This window comes from Grampus griseus, assembly GCF_964374135.1.
Source record: "Grampus griseus genome assembly, chromosome: 9".
NCBI classification, from domain to species: Eukaryota; Metazoa; Chordata; class Mammalia; order Artiodactyla; family Delphinidae; genus Grampus; species Grampus griseus.
Genome location: NC_139003.1, coordinates 79848841 through 79866469, shown reverse-complemented (window position 1 = coordinate 79866469; position 17629 = coordinate 79848841). Strand labels below are relative to the sequence as shown.

The 17629-nt window shown below is 33.4% G+C and overlaps 1 protein-coding gene across 1 annotated transcript in view; it reads right to left on the bottom strand.

The window, feature by feature from the left end:
• PCLO (piccolo presynaptic cytomatrix protein) overlaps nt 1–17629 on the bottom strand; it is a gene marked incomplete at both ends in the record, with an annotated part of 365582 nt that overhangs the window by 36565 nt on the left and 311388 nt on the right. Inside the window, one exon of the mRNA XM_082662011.1 lies at nt 2138–2279. Coding sequence (XP_082518137.1) covers nt 2138–2279 — 142 coding nt within the window. The remainder of the gene's footprint in view (nt 1–2137; nt 2280–17629) is intronic.

Here is a 17629-nt window from a genome sequence, read left to right as displayed (position 1 = left end):
TAGGTGCATTTCTAAGATTATACAGAAAACTTGCAGCACTGTGGAGCTAAATGAAGTACAAAGGAAATGTAACTGTGTGGGTCTTAAAGGATGCAATTTTTCTGAATTCCCAATAAATAATCTTCATCTCAGGACATTCTGACTGCACAGGTTATAATTTATCTTTGTTAAACAATCACCAAATAGTTATTGAATACTTATGCTAGCCCAAGCAAAACTGTGTCAGATACAAAGAGAGACAGAAAAGAACCACCAAATGCTGCTTTTTACTTATATCCGGTAATGCTTTAGAAAAGAGAATTTTCTTTGTGCTCATATGGCAAAAACAAAAGCATCCTACGCAGTTTTAAAAGCTTTTGATTTACAAGAGAAACAGGAAAATGGGAAAAAGCAAAATTGAAATGTGGTTTGTATGTAAAAAAACCAATCTACTTCCACTTCAGACATTCAGATATTGAGGAAATAATGTATTTTACGCTCTGAAAGTTGTAACTTTATCATCAGTGTTAGATTATATATTTTGAAAGATACAGATAAATTGGAAGGATAGTAAGTGATGTGTGGTGCAAAACCTTTACAAATTTATATGATATTCACAGCTTGGAGAGAGGAGTGTAATGAATTTGTAGAAATTCTCTTCAGTTAAATTGGATCATCAGAGTCTGCGGACTAATGAGATCACACTCCTTTTAGAAATAACTGTCAATATAAAAAGAACTGATTAAATACAAATAACTCCATTGAATCCACAGCCTAGGTCTCAAAAAAATAGACAGATAATCCAATAATTAGTCAATTTAAGTAGGAAAAATGTAACCCGAAAATCACAAAATAAACACATTTTTCACCTTACAAATCCATTTTCCCCATTATTTTGCTTTTATAAACGTGAGCCATTATCTAAATATTAGAACTATTCTGGGGATCAAAAGGAAAGATTCATAAAAAACTGTGATATTTAAACAAAAAGAAATAGAAGTTCCACTCCCAGAGATGGTTTCACTTAACAGAGAAAATGAAAAAGACCCTCTAACAAGGGCCCAGACTAGGGATCTTCAAACTCACTTTGCAAAGGGCCAGACAGTGAATGATCTGAATGGTCCCTGTTGTAATTATACAAGTCTGCCCCTAGAGCACAGACAACATTAGGCAACACATAAGCAAACTGGTGTGGCCATGTTCCAATAAAAGTTAATAATGGACACTGAAATTTCAAATTCATGTAATTATCATGTGTCACAAAATGCTAGTCTTCTGGGGTTTTGGGAAACATTTAAAAATGCAAAAGCCATTTTTAGTTCTTCACAGACCTTACAAAACCAGGCAGCAGGCTGGACTCACCCTGGGTTAGATCCTGGAGCTGCATGGCCCAATGTTGTTTTTGTAAACTTAGAAAACTAGTTACTGGAGAAAGTCAGGAAGTTTAGATTTTGATATTGGAATAGAGATAACATATTTATCTTGGATGCTGCTAGATTTTGCCACCGATATGACTAAACCCATTCTAACACATTTTAAATACAGTCTGCTTTAGTTTTGCATTTTATTTGCAATATGATTTTCTCGAGGCTTAACGTATTATAAATTAACTTTATTCCAAGAGTATCTATTTGGGGACCTATGTCCTGCTTGTTATTTGTTCTAGAAAATATGGATCCACTTCAAAATCTTCTATTTTAATGGTAGAGGAATTTATAATTGAAAAGTCTATATGAGTGGCCCAATGTGCTATTTCAAATGTGATATATGAGTTCTTTAAATATGTTCAAATATCTCCTGATTCAAAATCAATTAATCTATGCATTATGCAATTAAAGCAGCCATGTATTACTGCTGCTGAACTTGATTCAGGCATAGCTAAGTTATTATTATTTTAGCAGTTTTTCTATTAAATACAGAATGCACTGATTAAGTAGTCCTGGTGGTGACCAGCATTCATGCTTAGAATTCAATAAGTTAATCCAATCTTTCCTGAACAGTCTATTTTTTACATAGGCATAAACAGCTGAAGTCCTTCAGGGACACTGACTCAGACTTGGATAATTATCTAGTTATTTCCTTTTCAATGTTAAGAAAAGCTTACTCATGAGGCTGTTAACGTTCCAGTGGAAAAAAAAGCAAACAAACCACCACTTACATCCTTGGAATAGGAAATAGATTAGTGTCCCCTGCAGTACTGCTGCTTCCTTCACTGTCCACGCTATACCCACTGCCAAAGCTGCTGCCCGAGGAGCCAGTGGACACGGAGCTTTCTGCAGGCCGGTGATTGGTGGGCTTGGCTGCATGGTGTGGGAAGAGTCAACACCACAGTCAATCAATGAACCTCCCATTGATATCCGAATGCATACTTATATGTTTCTTCATTTACGGGTGTAAAGAAACAGCTCTTGCAAGAACTCCACATCTCTTAACCTGCCTTTCATTTTCTTTTCCTTAACCAGTAACTCTCAGTGGCAACAATAAAGCCCTTGATTGTTTTTGTTGGATATAAAAGAAAAAAAAGATTAACTTCTAGGAATCAACCATCACATTTTTAGACTGAGTTAAACAGTATTATTACTTGTGATTTCTTTATAGAGTATTGCAATAATGATATGGCAAACAAATAAGAATTGTGGCTATTTCATGGAGAAAGGAATTTAGGAAGACTTGGGTAGATAGAAATGACAGAATATGTGAAAATTGCTTAATTATTTCCCATATTAATAACCAGTAATTTGTTTTTCTCCTGAGAAGTGAAGATGCAAAATAGAATAGATAATTTCAGGAAATGACTGAAAATCCTGGACTTGTTTGTATGTAGCTCTATCAACTACCTCCAGCATGTTTTTAAATTTGAAGATATTTATTTCCCCTTAGGCACATCCTAGTTTATGACTGGGATTTGTTTTAAATAACCCATGAGTTTGATTTTTTGTATATAAGAATCCATATTCCCATAGAAGAGTTATGAATTTGTGTTATAAATTATGCAGTAAGAGAATGGTAATATTGTTAGCAGAGTTCTAGATTAGAGATTTGGGAGGAAATTTTGATGCAAAAGGAATGAAAAGAAGGCAGGTGTAGGTGATTGGGATTGACATGTATACAGTGATGTGTATAAAACTGATGACTAGTAAGAATCTGCAGTATAAAAAACAAACAAAAAAACAACTAATACTAAACTTTCTTTGGGTTATTTGTATGGAAATATGTTAATATAAATGTTTCAGACATTACATGAAATTTCTAAACATCTTATATGTTCTGGTATAATGTTATAAATCATAATTCTAGTTATTACTTTAAAATGTATATCTCAGAAATAACTAAAAAAAAAAAGAAACAGAAGGCAAGTGTTTCCTCTTTTTTTGTGGGGGTGGAGATTCTCTAGGCAAATTTTTGAAATTGTCATTTGTCTTGTGACATATGGTCAGAGTTTAAGAGCATAAGCTCTGATCACACGGATCTGGTTTTGTATCCCAACTCCTGCTGAAGTTAACTCTAGGTGGTCTCGGTTTCCTCACTTTAAAATAATGGGGTCAGTAAAGCCCCCCTCATAAGATTGTGATTATGAGGAGTGAGATAAAACTGGAACTCACTCTTCTTTGTCTTGTGATTTAATTTGCTGTACCCCCAAGCTCTTCTTCAGGGCTTTATCGTCAATGGCTGTTCCCCACTGAACAGCACACCTAGTCCCGGACAATGAATTCACCTTGATTCTCTTCTAATTTTAGATGTATTCTAGGCTGCAAAAGTACTTAAGAGTCTCTCTCCTCCATAAATACTCTCCTCCTGTTCACTCAGGAGTTTCTCAAGCAGTTGGACAGATCCACACAACGGGGTAGAGAGTTGATAATCATTTAATGATTCTAAATTATCAACATTTTTCTTAAGGAAATGTATAAAAACACAATGACAAGCCGGTGGGTGGAGTTTTAACCAATATACCCAAATAAAGTGAAAAGCATAGATGCTGTGAGGGAAATCATCTGAGGGCAGGAAACTCTCCATCAGATTAGCCAGGATCAAGTCTTGCAAAGGCTTTAGCTTTTCCTCACTTCTTCCCTTCTATTTCTGAACTAGCAGTTTCTCTAAAGCCACCAGAAATTTTCATACTATCTATTCCAGTGATAGTAGGATTCCTTTCTCAGAATAGAGAAGGAAGAAACATTTGATAATTAGTCAGTTATATATCAGGTATCTATAAATTGGGAATAGCTAGTTAGAAAAGGCTCTGAATCCTGTTACATAGCCAGTCACCAGTGAATTAAGAGTAACTCATAGGACTAGATTTCCAGGAAAAGACTAATAGTCATAATGTTTGTTTAATATTTTCTTCAACTTACGTAGAAGAAACCCAGCTGACGTATTTAGTGTTAAAGACCTTTTAAAAGGATAAGTTAAAAAATGTAAAGGTAATATGACTGATATAAAATTATGAACATTATAAAGAATATTAAACTGTATAAACAACCACATGAGTCAGATAAGTCAACTGATTGTAAACAAGGAAAAGCTATCATACCTTTTGATTGTCATTATATAATACAACCTACTAGATTGTTAACAATTTTTAGTATGATATTGAATGTAAAAATTTAATTTCATCAACTGGAAAATCTCAATATACCATTTTCAAAGACAAACCTTAATTAATAGACATTAATTTTAAAATCAATTTATCTTTACTAATTTAAAACTCTTTTTTATCCCAGAGAAATCTCACAATATATCAAAATATCCACATTATAGAAATGATGTCTTCTTATTTACATATCAAAATATCCAATCTTTCTTTTGCAAACTTTGATTTTACCTGATGCAATTTCTAGTTCTATTCCTCTTCTGGGAAATTTGAGAAATGTGAACAGAATGTAAAACAATATAATAATAGAAAAGGATCAAGGATAGAAATAAATTTAAGGAAAGCCAGTTTTGTCATACTGCCTAGGTGAATAGAAATATCATTTGGAAAACCTGTGCAAGTGTCGTCAATATTTTAAATGCAATATTTTAAACGCAAACAAGTCACAGTTTATAAGAAATATTACAAGAAAGAAAACTAAATATAGGGCATATATACATATTTCAGAATAACTCTAAGTCTGCCTTAACATCTTTGCAAAACAAAATTACACGTAATGTTGAATCTAAAGAAATTCTGGGCGGTTAGGTGAATAATTCAAATGAGTCTAGATATTAGGCATTATCTCAAAACATCTGGTGCATGACTGAATTTTTTTAGACTTAACCTGGTATGTAAGCGTAGAGATAGATAGCCTGACAGTTAGTTTCTGAAAATGACTTAAACTAAAATGCAAAGTGGATCTTCCCTGTACAGGGCTATATATACATAGCATAAAATGAGACTAAAAATACAGAAATGGTGAGGTTTTGATAAGCTGGTGCTAAGAGTCCAAAAATTTTAAAAGTTCTTTTTCAGTTACTTGAAACAACACGTCTATTTGCTGATTTCGTTTAATTGAATCAGCCCCCACATAAGAAACCATCAACTCAATTAAACTGAACTAAATCTGTATTACTGCAAACTTCTTAATGAATAAAGTGCTTTTAGGATTTAATATTGGAGGCCAGGTCGTATGCAATTTCAGGACATCTCACGATTTCAGTCAAATTCTTTAGTTTGCCTCTCGAAGTCCTTTATCGTCTACTTCTTTCCATATATACCTCCCATAATTTTCCTTTGTATACCCTTCACTGAAGCCCATTCAGACCACTCACTCTGAATCCCTATAGTTCGGCTTTTTTTCTCCTGAGCTCTAGCCAAGCCTCTTCTTACCAGTTTTGTTATACCCTCCTCTGACCCTGTCACTTTCTCATATCTAAATTATACTCATCCAGAAAGGCTCAGCTCAGATAGAACCTGCTTCATACATTTTCCTCATCTTTACAATCAGAAGTGAACTTCTATACCTAGACTCTCATAGCACATAATTTTTGTCTTTTATGGCAACTGTCACTTTGTATCTTTAATCGTAGTTGTTACATTCATGTGGTTATTGGAAACAGAACCTACCTATGTTAGCTCCATGGTAGCATTCTTAAAAGCTTAATCCTGGGACTATGCTTAAGCAATATTTAATAAATTGACAGTAAAATTATAATAATGATAACATATTAATAATTCTTTCCTTTAACCAAACAACTTAAAACATCTGAGTGATTTAGTAGATTTTTCATTTTTAATCCAGTTCTGTTGACACAAATCAAAAAAATCTCATCAAAGATACCACAATATAGTTTTTTAACCCCACTTTCTTTGTCAATGAAATTTTGGGTAACCTATTTTTGGCAGCTTTTAAAATCAGAGATTCAACTTTAATCTGTCATACTGTATATAAAAATGTGATCACTCAACCAGATGTTCTGTTATCCCAATTCCCTCAAAACTGGCTTGACTGAAATATTTAATAATACATGAAACATGGGAGAGCATAGGCTTGTGAATTTAAAAAATTCATATCAGACCATGAATATTATATATATATTTCTAAATTGAAGTGACAAAATAATTTGTATGGTAACATTCCATGGGAGGCACTAGATGGTGCTAATACAGACACTAGTACTTAGGCTGATTGCACCTCTTGGTATACAGACAGATGGTGAGCTCCAGTTTATATTTCAGTGTAACGTCTCTCTTTCTATGTTCTTGTAGAAAATATTATTTTAAAACATTAAAACTAAATATGACTTTCCATAATTTTATGATTTCAAAATTAACAATTTAAAAATATTCTACCTGCTTTTTCCAAATCTTGAAATCAGAATTTCAGAAATCCTGTATTATGTACCTGTGTATTACATATGGAAATATTTATTTTACATTAGAATTGAGATTTATTTAATAATGAAAAACATTTTTGGAGCCATTTTCTTAAAGAGTTACATTTTGGGGGGCCTACCTTCTTTTTGAATTTTTATTTGTACTATTAAGTACCAGCCAGAAAAAAGAATGTATCATATAAATATGAGATGGAAGAAGTCCACTCCTACAAAGAGGGTCCCTATATGCTAGAAGAATAAATACTAGCGTGTTGAATAATTTTGTGACTCAGTTATTGAGGGGGCATTTCAGGTAAATGAATTTTATTTTCAGTGAGGCAATTCAATCTGTTTTAAATTATTCTTTGACCTCTTCATTTTCTGCGGCTGCTAGGTGGTTAGAAAACATTTTGTTTTATTACTCCTCTGTGGCTAACCTTAATTAAACCTGGTAGTGTCTCTTTGACTGAACATCTGTCTTCAATTAGTTTGCTCTGTTGATTTTTCCCCTCTACTATATATACATACTTAAAAAAATGCAGAACTATCACTGTGCCTACCACACGATGGCAGCACCATGAGCAAAGTCTCGGATCAGAATTGTAGATGATTTTATAATTGCGGAATCATGGAAATTAAAAGCTGGTAAGGACTCTAAAGATAACCTGTTCCAGAACCATCATCTTGCTTATAGAAAAACTAAGCCCTGGAAAGTTTTAAGTGACTTGTTCCAGGTCACAAATCAAAACTGAAAAGTGCTCATCCACTTTTCTATCATATTGAATTGTCTCAAATTAAGAGAGGTTACCTACCTTAGAATTCAGTGCCTGGAATGTATGAAGCCTCACTTCCATTGGTTTTATATCTTTGGTCTCGCTCAAAGGTATTTCCAAATATTTCAGGAGTAATTTATTATGTAGGTAACCTGTAATTTCCCAAATTACTTGGTTGATGCAGTATTAGTATTATCTTCATAGATACAATGTATAGGATTTTAGGATCAACTGCTTGAAATTAAGAGAAAACAATCAATAATTCTTTTGTTTATTCCAATAGTATAATGATGGAACTGAAATAACTACCTGGCTATTTTAGAAATTATATACTTACAGCATGCTTTTTTTTTTGGTTCTTTAGCTGGTTTAACTTTAATTTAGCTGGTATTAACTTTAGTGACCTTTTCTACTTTATCTCCTTTACCTTTCACTCTCTATTTATCTATCTACCTTTTATTATTGCTGTTGTTTTAGTTGTTATATTTACTAAAGAGACTTTGCAGTTTTATCTCATTTGTTGATTGCATTTGGATGTAGCCCTGAAAAATGTCAACTTTTAATTTCCTCTGTTACCAGCACTGTTGGTAGTTTTCCCCTTGAATTACGTGCAATAACATTTTTAGGTTTTCTACTATCATCCAGGGGTATTAAGAAGGGGTGTTGCATCTTACAAGGACTTTAGAAATTTAATATACTTTTTTCTGAATTTACTTCAGTATATTCATTATCCAATTTGGAAAAATTTAGAAGAAGACACTAGAAAAATGGCATAGGTAGCTTCAATACAACTCTTTGTAGGAATGTTCACATACCTCCAAATTACAAGTTTTCACAAATAAAAGTATTTAAAATAGACAACTCTGATTTCTACAATATATCAGTCATTTGTAAACCCCTAGGTGGGGTCAGTGAAAGGAAGGATGTCACTGAAATACTTTTTAAATGAAAAATTATTGGTGATTATATTACCTCTCTCCCAGGGTCGCTGAGGATGAAATTAACACTAACACTTGGCTTGGTCACTCAGAAAAAATAATTATATATATCAGAAAGTTACAACAAACTTATAAAAAATCAAAACATGTCCCTCAAGATATTCCATATTATTCACATAGTAGCTTCTTTCAGAGAGGGAGAGGAAGATGTGATGCCTCTATTTTCTATGTCGTGGGAAAGGTGGTAAAGCTTTAAATCATGTTCGCACTCTTCCCTCTCCATCCACACTGGCCTTACAACTGACTTTTTCAAGACATTTTAATAATCAGTTCAATCTTTTTTGATCTAATGCATCACTATTTTGCAGGTGTCTCCCATTCACTCCCTAGCTTTATGGATAATAGGATCAATGATCACTTTAGGGAACAAAAGTAAGAGCATATAACTTCAATACAACATGTGTTTGAAATGAGAGTAAAGTTAGCTTAATAACATGGTAGAGAAGGTTTTTTTCTTACACAAATACAATATGTGATGGCTCACTGTACTATAGTTCTTGCATTTATGCTATAATGTTGCCTTTTAGGTGTGTCTTCCTTTCTAAAGGTGTTTTTGGTTCAGAACTTATTTTGGAAGAAGACACTTAAAATAAATACAGTTTAAGTGGGGACCAAAATTTCAGAGTAAATAATGGAGTTTGATTAAGACATCACAAAGATAGTAAATTCATTTTACCTTTAATAAGTTTAGTTTATAATTCTAGCTACGTCCAAATAAATAGAATGAACAAAGAGTTTATCAAGGACCAAGTTTTGGTTTTGTGCTAAAAAAAATGCTAACACAATTAAGATCTTTACCTTTAAATAACACAGGAAAAATCTTTACCTTTAAAAGATTAAGAGTAAGGAGAAATATATTTGACAGAAAAAAATCTTCAAGATCTACATCAATTTTTCAAGGGCAACTCAATTTTTCAATATTTATTTCATTCTCCTTTGAAACTGAAATATTCTCTCTCAGTTTGCTTGCAAAACAAGTGGTCCTGTTTGAGTGAAAGTAATTATAAAAATAGTTTTGAAAAATGTCCTTATATAATCCTGAAACTGATCACCTAGATCATGAATACTAAGATAACAAGGATGTTACCTTTAAACGGAATCCAAATAATTTGATTTATATAAAAATCCTGCCCAAAGGAGACATTTCCAGTGTAAACAAATACAAATTAATAATAGCATACTGATTTACATGGCTAATGCTACAACAAACACTGAGTATTATTTTTCATATCATTCAAATGTAGTCAGTGGCCATAAAGTAAAGAGGAATTTGGACAATTATTTGGTAAACACCTGTCCAGTCCCATGGAATACAATGTCTCTAATTAATTTCATTAATATTCCTACCTTCTCCAAATAGATCATTTTCAAACACTTTCTCTCCTCCTATACTTGGTTATATCCCAGTGAACTGTAAAGATTACGAGAGATAACCAGACCAGAACAAATAACAAAATAATTCTATTTTCAGATATTTCTAAACATGATGGTGTCTGTGTATATAAACTTAAGTCAATGACTAACTGCAATGTTCTACTTCAATTTCAGTTGAAGATAGACAAAAGTCATGCTTTTGTCAGTCTTCAAATTTTTCCCACATATCTTTAATCCGTTATTTGATAAATATTACTAGGATGGGATATTTATGGGGACAGTGATTTTTGTCTATTGTGTCCACTGCAGAATCACTAACACTTTGAAGAGTTTCTGAAACATACTATTCATTAAAAAAACTGTGTGTATGAATGTGAATAAGTGATGAGCAACTAATAGGGGTAATTCAGATAATATTTTCTATAAATGATAAATATTTTCAGAATTCCCTTTTTAGCTTTAATTATTTAAAAACACAATAAATTGTATGTTTGAAATTAAGGATCAAGGATTAAGTAAGAGGTAAGAAGCTTAACATTTCCTCAAATTTGAATCAAAGTGATGATCTTCAGTGTTTCTATTGTTATTTATGCCAACAATGAATTTGCAAAGTATAGGACTACTAATATAGATAATACAATAGAAGATTAAAGAAACAAATAATTTATAAATGTTTTTCCAATAAATTTTATCATCAAAATAAGGACACAAATAAAATGTATTCTACCTTTATAATACTCCCTTTCATTCTACCTTAGGCTAGGAACAACTTGATTAAAGTTGACAGACAACTTACCAGTCAAACTGCAAATGTAAATAATGAAAATGGGCATATAATCATAACTTAATCTAAATCATGCCCAATAAAATATTTAAAATAAGAATATAAAATCATTTGTCAATCTTAAGTTATAAATTAACATTAAATAAGAAAAGAAAGTAGGGGTTCCAAAATGCAATACAAGATAGAAAAGGCATAGAAAATTTAGAGGCAAATATGATAATTATATCTTGTAAGAAATTTCTAATTATTCAACATCATTGACTATTGATAAAATTATGATTGTACCCAGGTATAGATCAGTGGCTCTTAAATATTTTGGTCTCAAGACCCCTTTTCCAGTCTTAAATATTGTTGAATTTCTTAAAGAACTTCGCTTTATGTGAAATATATCTATCAATATTTATCATATTCAAAGTTAAGAAAAATTTAACATAAGCAGTTGACAAATACATATTCCATTAGCCATCAGAGCAATGATGTCATGACATCTCATGGAAATGTAGGAAAAGTCCACTGCACACTAAGGAAGGAATGAGAGTAAAAAAGGCAAATAACATCTTAAGAGTCTTAAGAATTTTTTGACCTTGTAGAGTCCTGAAAAGGTCTCTGGGACACCTAGGGATCAATGGACACACTTTGAGAATGACTGGTCTACATCTACAGTGATGAAAATGAAGTATGAACTGTGAAAATGAAAAAAAAAAAAAACAATTAGCACCAACCTTTTTTGACAATCATCTTAAACCAGTATATACATGACAATCATTCTATGGTGTCTTTTATTTTTTATTTTCTGCACTAAAAAAATCAAGTTCTAACACCTTACTTGAAAAGATTTATTATTATTATCATCACCCTTTGAATTTCTCTAAGCTTCCTCAGAATTTGTTTCACCCAGAACTTCACAACTCTAGAATTATAAGGTCTGAGTTAAAATATTATATGTATCATAAAAATTTGCTTGTCTGTTCTATTTTTGCCTAAAAACCCACAAAAAACTATATTACACAGAAATCCAGAGTAAATAATGAAATTTGGCAGGCATAAAACAATGCAAATTCGTCCCAAAACGGCTTTTCTCTACATTGTCTCTTCAATTTTCTTGTACATTAATAGTTGGATGGAGCCAAAGTAGTTATTTACTTTAAAAATATCAGTAGCAATAAGAATGCTTTACAAGAAACTAAAAGTATATATAGAAAGTATAAATATATCCATATAGAAAGAAATTTGAATTGTGTAGTATAAAAATTACATTTTCTCTCTCTCTAGATTCCGACCTCATTTTACCTAAAGAGTCAGATAAAAATATAATGTGACCAGTATGTATAACTGAATCACTTTGCTGTATACCAGAAACTAACACAACATTGTAAATCAACTATACTTCAAAAATTTTTTTAAATAAAAATAAAAGCTATAAGATCTCTGAAAAAAAATGTGATCTATAGAATTTAAAATAATGTGGTTTTTAGTTTCAAATGTCTTAATGAGGAAAAGTAGATTTTGCTTCTGTGTTCTTTTAAGAATAAAGTAGAAGTAGAAATTTTATTCCATTTTGTTTCTTATGTTTAGAAATAGGGACCTACCTCCTGACATTTTCTCTAATTTTTTTTTTTTTTTTTGGCTGCACTTTGAGGCTTGTGGGATCTTAGCTTCCCAACCAGGGATTGAACCTGGGCCCCTGGCAGTTGAGAGTGTGGAGTCATAACCACTGGACCACCAGGGAATTCCTAACTCCTGATTTTCATCAAACATTTTCTTCTTAAAAACTTATCTGTTCTTGTTTGATTTGTATTATTAATATTTTGATTAGTTTCTGTTCAAATGATCATTTAATTAATTTTAGCTTTCAGTATTTTAAAACACATTGAGGTATAAAGCTATGGTTCTATCTACATTATTTCTCTTTATACATCTGAAAACCGTAATACCCCAATCAAAATATTTCATTTGAAATCCGAAAGTTTTTTTTGTCACCTCAATGATTAAAATATATATTTACAGACTCAACAAAGTAATAAAATAAAAAGGCTATTTTTCACGGTCTGACTCATTATACATAAAGATTCCTTTCATCCTGTCCCATCCCCATATGTCCCCCTCCCTCCCAAAGATTATCTTGCACAACAGAGAATGGGTGAAATATCATGATTTTACATAATGTAGTACATTCGGATGAAAAGTGGGAAAAAAATCAAGTAATTCATGGATAGATATCTGGAATTAGGCAATGTCATTAAGCTTTAGCTATTAAGCTTTAGCTATTAATTTAGCTATTATTAAGCTTTAGCTTAAGCTATTAGCTTTTGGCATTCTTCTGCCTCTCCCCAGGTGGCACTTCACCCAGTTCCAGGATCCTTCCTACCCAGGCGATAACGTTCCCAGCCCCAAGCTCAGATTGTACCCTCTGTCCATGGTCCCGCAGTGTCCCCATCAGCCTTCTCATCTTCCATGCTTCTCATTTCTTTCCTCCATCAGCATTTACTTGCCTGTCTCATTGGCTCTGGGTCCTGCTCTCTGCTGGTAATTTGGTAAATTAACTTTTTAAAAATAAATTTGTTTAAACCTAAAATACAATAATTTGCAATCAAAAAATAAGTTTAACTTTGTTAAAGACATGTCATAAATAGCATTTAAGGCACTTTGACATGTTAAAAATTAGGCCTTTCTCTTCTCGGATCATGTATTAATAGTCCCGCTCAATCATATAGGCCCCTGGTTAGATCACGCGACAAAGGCACACTGCAGTATGAACCAGTAATTCCTTACGTGGATGGCTTGACACACTCATGGCTACTACTAGAAAAGAACAAAAGTATCCATTGATGATACGTCAGTGAATTCACCTTTGGGAGGGAAGGTGCACAAACAAGAGACAGTGTCATATGTTCAGAGCTATATATTTACTGTCTGTGCCTCTGCATGTGCAGCAGAGATATTTCTGGCAATGAATATTAAATGACTATAGAAAGATTTGAAAATGCATAACCAATCTTTCTAAGAAAATATGGAAACTCTTAAAAACCCAGAACTTTAGAAGAACACTTTGATTTTCAGAGACAACAAAGAAATACAACCCTTGCCCCCAGAGAAACAGGCAGAAAACTTTGAAAGCTGAAATCCAATTTGATGCTCTCAGATTTTTGCTGGCTATTTGCTGTGTTCACATCATTACAGTTTGTTTTCTTTCTATTTTAAACTATGCAAAGTTTCCTTTTTAAAGCTTTGCTGCCTTTCTTTTCTTTGCACAAACACATTGAAATGAGGAATGTTAAGTCTGTTTCTATTAACCTCTTACACACATTCCAGAAGACTTCACCTCCAAATGATCTCATTCTGATTTCTTTCCCTTTTGAACCCTCTCCTTTCCAGAAACAGAGAACACCAAATTCTTTCTGATCAAAAGTGACCATCTGCTTCGGGTCAGAACAGAATGGACCACTGATCAACTACTGCCTTTGTAACCAACACTTCTCTCCACTCCCAGTGCCCGCCCTGTTTCCCAACCCAGCCACCCATACCACTTGCCCAAGACAGCAGCTCTCACAGAGAGATGGCTTAGTCAGAGTTCACCACGGCAATATGGATAGGAAACTCTTCTTTGACAGGTGCCGCAAAGGAGCCTTACGGAAAGTGGAGTTTCCAGCAGCGGTCTGTGGAAGTAGCTTCAGGACCTTCTCCTAAAATTCGGCCACAACAAGGGACCTTCAGTCATAGTTCCTCACACAACTCAGTCAATGATTCATCTTCTTACTAACCTCTCCAAGCTCTCATCTTACTGCCCAGGGTGGAGGGATACTTCTATCTATCCTGCATGAGTGTTTCTAAACTTAAAGCTTACCTAAAATCTCAGATCAAACAAAAACAGCTCAGGAATTTAAAAATGCCCTTTATATATATATATATATATATATATATATATATATATATGTAATGTAATATATGCCATAGCAACTAAATTAATTTTCAAGGTTGTAAAAATACTTCAATTTGTTTTAGTTTGGGTATGGTTTTAAAAAACAACCTATTTTGAAACTCTTTTCCCTGGTTGGCGTTACCTTCTAAAACAGCCGGGCCTATATTCCACCAAACCAACTGGCTTGGAAAAAAACATTTCCAGGGATTTCTAAATACAAATGGAGAGTTGTTTAGGTGTCAGGATGACCTGGCACAATCTGTCTAAATCCTGTCCTTCAGGTTTCCTAGCATGCAACTAAACCCTGGAGGGAGAGAAAAAGTTCCTCCTTTCTTACTCCATAATTCTTACCTGACCCATATTTTCTGCTACTTCAAGCAGAAACCCGCTGAAAAACTCACCAAAAAAAAAAAAAAAAAAAAAAAAAAAAAAAAAAATATATATATATATATATATATATATATATATATATGAAAAGCTCTTTAGGGACAATTTCGTCACCCTTGATAGCAATGACTGCAGATGTACACACCGCCTCCTCTACAGAGCCTGCTTACTGCTGCACTCGGCTTGTGCAGTGGGAAGGTTTTACTTCCCTGATTTGTGGCAGTTTAATTATCAGCCTTCAGAAAAGAGGATCAAGTAGGTAGACCAAGTCTAAATTGTATTCCGTCATAATTTCTAGCAACCTCTAATCATTTGTAAGGACTGGAGTGTAAATAGCAAATAAGTAAATGACAATTGTTTTTAGTGAAATCAGGAGGGTTTGATTTCAAAGGTGCCAATGTATTTAAAAAGCAAAGGCTTATTAGGTGCGGTCATAAACAAGGGTTAGATTGCCGATTCTGACAATTTCCAGGTATGTGTTCTTCACCAGTCATGCTGCCACACGCACACCCCGACTCTCTGATGGCTCACTCAGAAAACAGAAATGAAAATATCTGCAACGAATCCCTCACCCACTAGGTGTGACAAAATGAGAAAATGGGTGATGAAACACTTTGCACAATGTGAAGAACTATTCTAAATGTATGAGAATATCCATTAGAGCATTATTCAAAGAAAGGGAGTTAAATGCATTTTGCTGCAAATTTTAAGACCCACATCTAGGAAAACTAGGACAAACTATCATAGGAATACTTAAATCATGATAATTAAAAATAGAGTGAAATAAGAGAAGCATTTGACTACTGTGACATTTACAATTATTAAATATTTGCGGCAAGAAAATGAAGGAAGAAATCAACTGAACTTATTTGATGGAAAAAAAGGTGAGAGGTGAAATTTTAAGTACTCTTGGACAGTACTAGTAAGGCCAACTAGAAAAGGGAAACTGCTTTGGTGATAGTCTATAAACTGGGCTGAGTAAATGCATATTCACAATTATCTTAATATTTAAGCTGTTTCCTTAATTGCCTGCTAATTCAAGGAACATCACAGTGGTTTGGCCTTTGTACTGCCACATACATCCTCCATTGCTCCTAAATGTCTGATTAGTTGGGACAAAAGCATACTAAATTTTAAAAATTTCTGAGAATACAGAGAAATGCAATAGGAAAGTACAAGTCTTAATTTTAGTTTGTGGAAAGTACAGAATCATAGAATCAAGTGTTTTACGGCTGGAAGGGACTTAAGGGGGCAAACGCTGCTATCGTTTTTTTTTTATCCTTTCTTTGATATATGTTTTTGAATTAAAATTAAATTTAAATTTGAATTACAATGAAGATAATTTTATAATCACCCTGGTTTGATCCCTGTCACTGGCAGTGAGTGGCATGCTTTCTTGGGGAAAATTCCACAAATTGTTGGTGTCAAGTTAGGGACAGATATTAACTTGCTTTCCTTCCTAACAAAGCCATGGATCAAGTCTAGGTGCCTGTCTGGAGCAAGACTCATTGGATTTGTCTTCCTTTATCCAGAAAGCTGAGAAGATTGTGAAGTAGATCAGACGTGCAAGAAAGGAAGAGTGGAAGCATTGCCTAGAGTAGCCCAAACCCATTATTTATTGACATGTTTATGTAAGCTCTGGTACTTTTATTTGGTAATAACTCCCCATCTATCTTATGTTTCCGACATGAAACTTTGTCCTGCAACTCAATATTCTATCATTATAGCTTGCACTAGCAACGAAGCAGTAACTTTAAATTCTCTATTGCAAGGAATCAAATGAGAAAGCAAAAACTGACACACTCATTTTAAGCTGCATCATATAACAATGGCTCAGAACCCAGTGGTTTATGAATGAAATAAAGATACTTTATTTATTACACAGGCACTTGGATATTCACATGCCCAACACATCTGATACACTTGAAAACTATGGAAACATGAGTGGAAAAAATGTGTTCGTAGGATCAAGAAAGAACTTTCACCATGTAAAGGTGAATGAGTGCATTAACAATTTTTTCCTTTACTTTCCTCTAAGATTTCCAAAATCCACTGAATTTTTTAAAAAAGTTACACTTGAAATAATATTCAACAAAAACTGATCTACATTCCAACTGGTATGCTAACTCGAATTGTGAGCAGTTTAAACTTTTATCACAGTGCAACATATTTATAGTCATGCTTGAACAGATTATGTTAGTAGCATGCGTTCCATTCTGCAATATGAATACTGTTAATCTATTTCCCAACAAAAGTCAAAAGATGCCCAGTGCATAGAAAAATACAAATCACTGTAGTCAATATATTATGGGACTCATCTTGGGACTTACACAGTGATGATGAAGTCCTGAAATGCCATGCCCACAAAAGCACATTAAAAAGTGGATAAACATACTTTATCAGACAATCTCTAAAAATTAAAAGATGAGGGCTTTAAATTTGGGGGATGTTCTTGCTGTGTGCTTTGAATAGCGCCTTTCTGCTCACCTCCTTCTGGCTTGACTGGTCCATCAGACATCACCTTCCTGAGGGCTAGCTGGCTTTGGTCTTGGTTGCCATTAGCTGGTGGAGGCAGATTATCAGACTGAGTTCTTTGAATGGGGAGGACTCCTGCTATGCTGTGTCT